This window comes from Coenobita brevimanus, chromosome 27, assembly GCF_032717465.1.
Source record: "Coenobita brevimanus isolate Jiangsu-jjx chromosome 27, ASM3271746v2, whole genome shotgun sequence".
NCBI lineage: Eukaryota > Metazoa > Arthropoda > Malacostraca > Decapoda > Coenobitidae > Coenobita > Coenobita brevimanus.
The window spans coordinates 402,948-413,469 of NC_136980.1; the positions used below are offsets into that span (position 1 = coordinate 402,948).

At 40.0% G+C, this 10,522-nt stretch overlaps 1 protein-coding gene across 3 annotated transcripts in view; it reads right to left on the bottom strand.

Annotated features, from left to right (window-relative positions):
- ppan (Brix domain-containing protein peter pan) overlaps nucleotides 1-5,022 on the bottom strand; it is a 293,924-nt gene extending 288,902 nt beyond the window's left edge. For 2 of the 3 annotated variants that reach the window (XR_013896405.1, XM_080268245.1), the window contains exons 1-3: nucleotides 4,816-5,022; nucleotides 896-1,066; nucleotides 81-223 (exon numbers count right to left, since the gene is read on the bottom strand). Coding sequence is in view for 2 of the 3 variants with exons in the window: in XM_080268245.1 (XP_080124371.1) it covers nucleotides 81-223; nucleotides 896-1,066; nucleotides 4,816-4,830 (329 nt within the window). In the remaining variant the exon portion in view is untranslated. Of the gene's footprint in view, nucleotides 1-80; nucleotides 224-895; nucleotides 1,067-1,511; nucleotides 1,587-4,815 lie in introns of those variants that run through there. The other variant, XM_080268246.1, reaches the window with a different exon arrangement.
- Nucleotides 5,023-10,522: the final 5,500 nt, after the last annotated feature.

A 10,522-nucleotide genomic window follows, 5' to 3' on the forward strand; every position in this document is an offset into this window, starting at 1 on the left:
TGGAGGCAATGTGTACATGGCAATCCCCTAAGAGATTAATGCATTTGGCTATTGACATATATAGAATAATGGCAGCCTACCTGAACGTTAGAGTGGGTCCCTGTGGAATGCGTGCGAACTTCATGTAGAGACCAACCTTGGTCTCAGAAAACATCACTATGTGTGTCACATTTAGCTGTCCTGCCACTGCTACAAAGTCTCGCACAACATTCTTCCTTTTTTCCTGCAATAAAACTTTAAGTAAATAAATTAAGCCAGAAAGCCAGTACCAAATCCAGTGCTGCCCCATCAGGAACGTAAGGACCTGGGGTTAGGTTACTCAGACCAAACATTTAAGACAGGGGTGATCAGCTGTTCCTCCTTGAGTGGCATCACATAAATATAATACCGGTACAGTGTAAAACAACAATTATTCAAAGATAAAACACACTGTTACAATTAAACACATTATTAAAACTAACCAACTAAAACTCAAAATAATTCCTGAGCCAATTTTGTTACTAATTCTCTGACAAACTAAAGAAATACCATCCATCAACTCCACTAGTCAGGTGACACAGTTTCATTACTGTGCCTTATATTTTTGTTGCCGGTACTTCCAAATGATTTATTTGTTATAACAGATTTCTCGAATGCTGTGGATGTAGGGGGTATTGAACTCCTCCAATTTGAAATGTCTCTCCAAAATTGAATAAAAACATGGATGAAGGAGAAGCTGATGTAGGAGAAATGGGGAAGAAGAAGGGGAGTTCCAAATCAAGTTAAAACTGTTCTATCTTCAAAACAAACAACTCTTTCAAAGTAGGCACATTTCTTCTATCAGAACAATATACTGTATATAGCTTAATATAAAAAAGTAGTCTAAATATTGCTGAATACTAAATGAGCCACCTACCTGAAGAGTAGTTGATGTGTTGGGCTCCATCACTTTGCGAAAATCTCTTGACAGCCTCTTCAGGTTCTTGCCAACATCTCCTCGGGTTACAACAATGCACTGAGGATGTGGGTTTACAGCTTTTTCTTGTTCAATTCTGGCCAGTCGTTTATTTCGACGGGTCAACTTTCCCTGCAACATAATACTGTACTGTACTGACTTCCTTTTTACCATCTATCAGTACGGACAACTCAGGTATTTTTTTCCTGCTATGGCTAGATTGTTTCATTATCAATAACCCTCGCAATGCTAGGAGAATTTTAGCCATTTAAGTCACATGACTTCATTCAGTAGTCAAGATGGCTACACAGAACTGCAATAATATCATCAAAAAATATCTTGAAGATACTGGTACAGTGCAGTGCTCATATATTAACTCCTTTGCTTGAGAATATTGTTTTGTGTACCCCACTAAAATGCATGTGTGTGTGTGTGTGTGTGTGTGTGTGTGTATACAGTAATCACCCAATTATCCGGACATCTACTATCCATACAATTCATTATCCATACGCTGTGATCTGGCTGTATTAAACCATTAATCATACATTTTTTCAAAATATCCAGAAAATATTCTCACCTCCGGGATGAAAATTTGGCAGTACAAACATTTCTTGCCAAGGTGAAGGAGAATAGCCTAGTGGCGGCGCACTGCATGGCTCCACAGTTCACCCACTGTCTACTAGAGGCCCACCGTCATTCTCATTTCCCACACGACAGCCACCGAATAAACATCTTCTCCGTGAAAGTTCTCATAGCGGTGCACGTGATTGCTTTTGTGGTGGCCCCCTACCTGCTTCAGGCCTTGCTATTCCTCACATGCATTTTTCTAGGGTGTGTGATAATGGCCCCTCCACCACGGAAAAGGAAGAGGGTAGTGTTGACTCTGGAGAAGAAGCGTGAGATCCTGGGTAAGATTGATGGAGGATGGTCCACTTCCTGCGTCTTAAAGGAGTACGACCTGGACCGTTCAACCCTACAAGGCATCAGGATATCTCATGACAAACTTCGGCAAGAAGAGCAGATGCAATACTGAACAGAAGACTAGGAGTTTACCCAGGCACAAAGATGTCACCCGTTCGACACTCATCTGATACCACCAGCAACAGGCTGGAGGTGTGCTAGTGCGTGGCACTGAATTGAAAGCCACTGCCAAGAAGTTTAATTGCTTTCACAACGTCCCTGACTCCAAGGCATCCGAAAGTTGGTTCTTCAAGTTCAAGCTTCGACGTGGTCTTACAAATCGTTAAACCCATTACATTTTGTGCCCACTGCCTTTTTCTTGTGTTGCCAGTTTTATTCTAGCTGCCTTTACTGTTTCTTAATCTTATTCTAGCATATGTACTGTTTCATTACTCCATTATACCATTACATTTTGGGTGACTACAGCCTTTTTCTTGTGCAGTCAGTTTTATTCTAGCTGACTGTATACTGTTCCTTGATTTTATTCTAGCTTACTGTACCGTTCCATGATTTTATTTTATTTTACCATGAATTTATTTCATTTTACCATTATGTTTTGTGTACCCACTGCTTTTTTCTTGTGCAGCCAGTCTTATCATGTACAGTACTGTGCAGCATGGTATTTTTTCATGTCACTGGAGGGTATGGCCTTGCAATGGTGACTGCTTGTCTGTGGCTGATGGGTCTGCTTGACCATGTTAATTGCCTGGCTGTGGTTTATAGGTCTGCTTGACCAGACAGAGTAGTGTTAAACAACAGAACAATTGCTGTACGATGTACTTCAGTGGCCTTTTACACTGGCTTTCAAAGTCAGGTTATGTACAAAGGGAGACCAGGGGAGAAGTCCATTATTCGGACAGAGCCATTACCTGGACGTGCCTTTGGCACTAATACGTCAGATAATAGAATGATTACTGTATTTACTGTAATGTAACTATTATGTACAGTGTGAGTTTTCTTCACCCACACTTTCCTTGTAAATACCAAATGACTAACAAACACAGATTTTCCCAAGGCCTACTTGTGGACTTTATATGCTATGGTACGTAATTACTTCCTGAAAGGTAAGAATAAACAAGTAAGTTAGTAAATAGGGCATTTATTGAGAAAAAGAGCCATTCAGACCTAGCTGTATGTTACTGTGTACAGTACCGTACGAGTGAACGGCCGATCAATGTTTCGAGTTCTATATTTAATGATCTTTGTTCAGTAAATGCCAAAGACTCATAGGAAATTACCAAACAGTATGGTGTTCGGCTTTAACGTCAAGAGTCTGGTACCAATTACCATATTTGCCAGCCTATAAGATACTTTTTTCCTATTAAAAAAAAAAAAAAAAAAAATGCCCTGCATCGAATAGGCCCATAACACCAATGGAAGGCCGAGCGCCAAAGGCATGAGGCTTATAGCTAGGGGATCAGGGCAAGGTGCTGTTAGCCGTAATCCACCTAATACAAATATTCAGTTTGTTACTAATATTATTATTAATACAGTAATACAATATCATTTATATCAACCAAAATGATGTCAAACTTCTAGAACAGTAATTGAAGACGTAAAATAATGGCCAGGCTTATGGTTACAGACTGACGAAGCTCAGAACATTTCAGTATACTGTACCTCCTTCTCCCAGCAAACATAACCTACACAAGATAGTGGTACATTTTTTGTATCATTTACTCTAACAATTGGGTTAACTTTAACATATCAGTAAACCATACGAATGAGGAATATTCCAAGAAAGGCCAAGGAAATTCTAAAATGATTTCAAATACTAGTCGCCATTTGCACTGAGCAGACAAGCGACACAGGACACACTGCATGACTGTTCTGCTCAGAGGAAGAGTTTATGATTTTCTAGCATTTTAAATTTACTTTTGTCACTAACTCAAGGCTCAAAACCAATACGGACACAGCTATAAAACTGTATTCAAGCTCAATGTCACTGAGAATGCAATAGGGCAGCAGAGCGGTACGCTGGGTGGCCACCAACGGAAAACATTATATGAACCTGGAGAAAACAAGAGCACCAGCTGAAAGACATTAGACGCGGTAAATACAATCTCCGTAAAGGAACTACAAAAAGGCACAGTATTGTATTTTGTTAATTGTTACACCACATAGGAACTTGTAAAATGGCACAGTATTTTGCTTCTTTTATCTCCCTACCGCAGAGGAACTATAAAATGGCACAGTATTTTGTTGCTTATTTTGTACAAGTACCAGATTTTACAGAAATATGGGTATTTGCTTGCACTGGATTAACCACGGCTGTAGCAATGTATTTACCAAGAGTGTTAGTATTTCCTCTTTGCTTTGTGTGCGTTTTTCTTGATATATCGGAATTTGCTTTGTCTGCATGTACGGTATGGGACTTTATTTACCAACAAGTATTTCTGTACCACTGCTTGCTATGTACTAGTGTTCACAGATACCAGTAGATTTCTGCTTAGCTACTGAGAATTTAATATATGTGCAGATGTGGTTCCCCCCCAAAGCACTACCAGTACTGTAATATACCGGGTAGCCTACAGTAATTTTCAATAAATGTAGCTAAGACGAAATGTACTAAAAAAAAAAAAAAAAAATTCTCTCTCCCCCAAAAATGCACCACCAAGAAACAACAACGCATCACTTTTAATGGAAGAAATGTAAGCAAACCATCAGCACAGACACACATTAGAGACCCCACAATATATCAATTACTTTTTATTTGCGAAAGAAATGTCACAAAAAAAAGCTGACTTAGAAACGTGCACCGTGCAACGAACTGATTCACCTTATCATTTCTTAGGAATCTGGTGTTATGGTTTTGTAAACATTATCCACGTGCTTTACCAGGAACTCTAGGTAAACTCTGTGTCACTATGTACGATACTCAATAAACTTATCATAATGTTGAAGCATCTGCTCTAACTTACCTTTCGACGCTTCATTTTAGGTAATATTCAATACTCCGGGGCAAGTACAGATGTTCTTCCTCTAACAACCCTGCAGCTCCCTCGTTTCTACTTCTTATGTCATCTCCCCCAAAATATAATGTAAACTGATGTCTGGTTCTCTCTGATCTATTACACACTTTGACTTGCCGGACTGTTAAGTGATAGCCAAGAGATTTAACACACACACTCAAGGCAAACCTCAGCTCAGCGACATGTAAACATTAAACACGTGCAGGACCACTAAATAAGGATTGTGCTATCTACGAAATTTATTAATTAATTCATATAAAATAGTTATGCTTTCCCCTGTCATAGAATAACATCTGTTTACGTTACTTCTTTTATATATGTATGAAATATATCAGGGAAAGTATTGTTACGATTATGATACAAGAATCATCATTGACATCCGCATATACGAGTATGTATAAGTTTTAAAGCCTCTGATATTTTAGTTTAGTTTCATTTAACGTATTTACTTTTTATTGTATACTGTGAAAAACTGTTCATTTAATGATGGCAAAGGTTTCCTTGGACCATAGCTGGTGTAGGCAAAAAACAAACTCTTCAGATGACTTTCTTTTTCAACAAGCAATAATCACATTTCATATTTACCTCATTTGCTACTATACTGCCACTGCTCAAAGCTCTTTTTTTTTTTTTTCATTCTTTCTTTTCTTTTTCTTTCTTTCTCATTGTGCACCGGGTCAGTCAGGATCACTTGATGGTCGTGATCATCAGCTTTTTACCCTTCCGGAAGGGAGCTAAGAACTCATATAGTCCGATCTAAGGGCAAGGCTGTGACCTTCACACACGCACACACCCGTCCCTTTGCTCGAGGGGGACAGTAACCACCCACTTCATCAGTGAAACTTTTCGCAACCTGAACGAGGAGCGAACTCCCGTCCACCAGTTGGCAAGCGAGAACGTTACCACCGCACCAGCGAGTGTGTGTGTGTGTGTGTGTGTGTGTGTGTATGTGTGTGTGTGTGTGTTCTTACCTAATTGTTCTTACCTAATTGTATCTTTACAGGAATGAGTCAAGCTCGTATTATCCCGTGTCTTAGACCATATTTATCGTACATATCCTTAAATTTGTGAATTGTTTTGGCACACACTATTTCATTCGGTAGTGCATTCCATTGATCAATTGCTCTGTTTGGGAAACTGAATTTCCTTACGTCTTTATCACCTCTCTTCTTATGCAGTTTTTTGCAGTGTCCTCTTGCTGATGCTTCTCCATATGTTAAGTAATCATTTATGTCTATTTTCTCCTTTCCTGATATGCACTTATATAGCATTATCATGTCACCTCTTTTCCTTCTCTCCTGTAGTGTTGGTAGATTCAGTTTATTTAGTCTTTCTTCGTAGCTTAGGTCCCTTAAGCTTGGTATCCATCTTGTAGCGGCACTTTGAACTTTTTCAATCTTGTCTATATGCTTTTTGAGATGAGGACTCCAGACTATTGATGCATATTCCAGGGTTGGTCTAATGAATGATGTTATTATCCTTCTTAGCATGTCTTCATTTATGTATGTGAGTGTGTGTATGTGTGTGTGTGTGTGTCACAAGATGATTTAAAAACCACAAGGAATGAAAAATATTAGATAGGTAAGGCTCTTATTAACAATCAGTAATGTATTAATAAGCAAAAACACTCATTACCACACACACACACACACACACACACACACCGCTCGCTGGCTCAGTGGTAACGCTCTTGCTTGCCATCTAGTAAACGGGGGTTCGCGCCTTGCTTAGGAATGAAAGTTTCACTGACGAAGCGGGTGGTTACTGTTCCCCTTGAGCAAGGAGATGTGTGTGTGTGTGTCTGTGTGTTAAGGTCACAGCCTTGCCCTTAGATCGGACTATATATGAGCTCTCAGCTCTCTTCCGGGAGGGTAAAGAAGATGACGATCACTATCGTCACTTGGTCCTGACCGACCCGGTGAATAACACACACACACACATTTTGTGTTAAAATCATGCTCACCAGTACATCTTTACGCATTACGCTGCTCCAGTAATATTTTCCTCTTCACTAAGTTACGAAAGGGCTTTCCTAAAATGCATAAAATCACTTGGCGATAACAAGAATGAAAGCAAAAAGTTCATTTATTTTCTCACCAAGACTACAGTCCCCTCCAGTGCTACCCCATTACATTTTAAAAGTTGCGACCTACATCATGAAGTAGAGAAATGCAAGTTGTGACACTGGGTTTAATTGCTGGTGTTAATTTACAAGGTGAGACAATGTTCTGATGATGCGATGGTGGTTTTTATGGTGGATGTTGAAACAGGAAGTGTGTATGAGAGAGAGAGAGAGAGAGAGAGAGAGAGGGGGGGGGAGAGAGACATACAGACAGACAGACAGAAAAACAGAATTTGGCTGCAGTTTATATAAATATGAAAGCTGGAAGTTTGTGCGTGTGTGTGTGTGTGTGTGTGTGTGTGTGTGTGTGTGTGTGTGTGTGAGAGAGAGAGAGAGAGAGAGAGAGAGAGAGAGAGAGAGAGAGAGAGAGAGAGAGAGATTTAAACATGAAAAATAAACGAAGATATAGCGTCAAAAAATATACAGCCATGAAGAAGTTATAAAGGCTTTTCACTTCAAGACTGTAATTTGCACCGCGTGTGTGTGGAAACGCCTGCACCACACACACACACACACACACACACACACACACACACACCCTGTTTCAGTATCTGCAGTCATCTCTCTCTCTCTCTCTCTCTCTCTCTCTCTCTGGAGGCCCTATTTCTGAATAATATGCCCGCATTAAATAATCCAAAATTTAAAATGGGGGGCCAGTGAGGAGGGGACCAAAGGTTTGATTGGGAGTTCTTGGGTCCCGAGACCCCCTTGGGACACTACAATTCCCTATAGTAACACATTATCATCATCATCTCAATAAAGTGACTGATCATCATCTCAATAAAGTTTCCCACCAGTGCTGTGAGGTAAAATCTAATTACAAATGAGCGAGAGAGAGAGAGAGAGAGAGAGAGAGAGAGAGAGAGAGAGAGAGAGAGAGAGAATGCACTAAAGCAGGAAAACTATAAAACAACTTGCCCAGTAAAATCAGCCACAGAGACATGCACATAATTCAGGTCGTCCAAGCATTCGAAATCGTGACCCCACCTGGAAAGTAAAAAATAATGAAGCGCTTCTAATATATATATATATATATATATATATATATATATATATATATATATATATATATATATGTGTGTGTGTGTGTGTGTGTGTGTGTGTGTGTGTGTGTGTGTGTGTGTGTAAAAAATATACAAAAAGTGTAAAAAAAAAATGTGAGGATGGTTTGCCTGCGGTGGAACCGAATTTCGAAAGTTTGAATGATGTGCGAATGAATGTATGACCTATTTCCACTGTTTCACTGGACTTTGTTGATGGTTTTTATACGTTCATGCTTTCCTTTTTTATTACTGGATTCTTCATTCTACATTTACATTTGAGAATAATAAGAAGAAAAATAATACAGTAATAATAACGGTATGATGATGATGATCCGCAGGCACACTCTCTGGAGGCAGAAGGTACTTGCAGATATATTATGATTGCACTAAAGGGCGAGGTAGTCATGAGACATACTCGATAGCTTTCTTCTCTCATACGCAAGCTTCCATTTGCTTCCCTAGGTTTTACATCCATGGTTAAGACTAGAAGCTATTGTGTAAAATGGGCTACAGTTGCTGAGCTGAATACGTTAATTCATTCACTACCACTTTTACCTTAATTGGTCCAGATATCATCTTTCTGCAGTTTATTTCATGTAGTTCATTGGCAGAAAAAGACGGTAATGTGACTCTACATAATTTCCATAGCACTTCTTCGTGACCGGCATCATATTCTAGTGCTAATCTATAGTTACAGCTCAGCACTGAAGATAGACAGAAGGCAATTTTAGGCCAAGTTAGAGCAAAAGGAGTATACCTGGATAAATGTACACATATATTCTGATTTACTTTATTAGACGCCATGTGGTAAACAGGTAGAAATTACTCCATTATCAATTTCCCTACAAAATGTCGTTCCTAAAATGAATAATAGAATGAATGTCTGGAGGTAATAGGAGTAAATGAATGGTAATCTCTTCACTGCATGGTCGCCATAAAATAATTAAAGTCAAATTTCCAGTGAGACGCACGAAAACTTAACGACATCGAGTGAGAGGTTATATTCTTAGCTGGTGGCAGACAAAAAAAAAAAAGAAAGAAAGAAAAAAGAAAGAAAAGAAGAGAAGATGGTAGCGTCATGAGAACTGTCTTGAAAAAACAAAAAAGTTTTGTTTTAGCTACACGTCATTATAGGGAGAGTTAAAATGGTGTATGTGTGTGTGTGTGTGTGTGTGTGTGTGTGTGTGTGTGTGTGAGAGAGAGAGAGAGAGAGAGAGAGAGAGAGAGAGAGACCGCACCTGTCACACCACACCACTGCACCGCACGGCACGCCACACCACCACTCACCACACCACACAACACTACCATTCACCACACCACACCACACCACACCACCATTCACCACACCACACACCACACCACACCACCAGTCACCACACCACACCACACCACCACTCACCACACCACAGCACACCACAGCACCATTCACCACACCACACCACCATTCACCACACCACACACCACACCACACCACACCACCAGTCACCACACCACACCACACCACCACTCACCACACCACACCACACCACCACTCACCACACCACACCACACCACAGCACCATTCACCACACCACACCACACCACACCACCATTCACTGGCCCCGCGCGTACTTAAGAAGCATGACTTTGGCAGTGACGGGTTTATGACGCGTAGCGAACATCACAAACGCAATGGACTATATTTTATTGCTGCTTCGATATGTCTGCCTGTCTGTCTCACCTGTGTGTGTGTGTGTGTGTGTGTGTGTGTGTGTGTGTGTGAGAGAGAGAGAGAGAGAGAGAGAGAGAGAGAGAGAGAGAGAGAGAGAGCGAGCAGATTTATCACAGGAAAAATGAAAGCAGAGAGAGTAAATATTTTCGTGTATTACATCCACAGACAGGGCGTGGTGTGAGTTGCATGGAGGGAAGCCAGATGGTAAAGCACACCGAGATAGATAGATAGATAGACAGCGAGATAGATAGACAGCGAGATAGATGGATAGACAGATGGACATAAGGCTGGAGATATTAAAACCATCTACTATGGGCCTCTCCTCAAGTGTATAAAATCGAAATGTTATAGGAAGTATATACTTTTAAAAATCACCCAAACTGAAGGGATTAAACCAAAAATATCCCCTCAAAATAATGATAAAAAAAAATAAACAGTTTATGTGGGTAAGAAGGCGGAAGGGAGAGTCGAAATAAACTGAGTATTTAGGACGAGATGGAATGATGGTGGTATAAACTATCTATCTGTTTATCTATCTATCTATCTATCTATCTAACTAACTATTTACTTATCTGTCTATCTGCCTATCTAAAGCCAGACGCCTGCTCGCAAGGGGTGGCCACAGACATCTTTCCATTTCATCCTCGGTCTCCCCCTCCTCCTCTCGCCATCAGTAATCCAATCTATGTAATTACTCGTATTCATCATCATCATCATCATATTATTATTATTACTACTACTACTACTACTACTACTACTACTACTACTACTACTGTTATT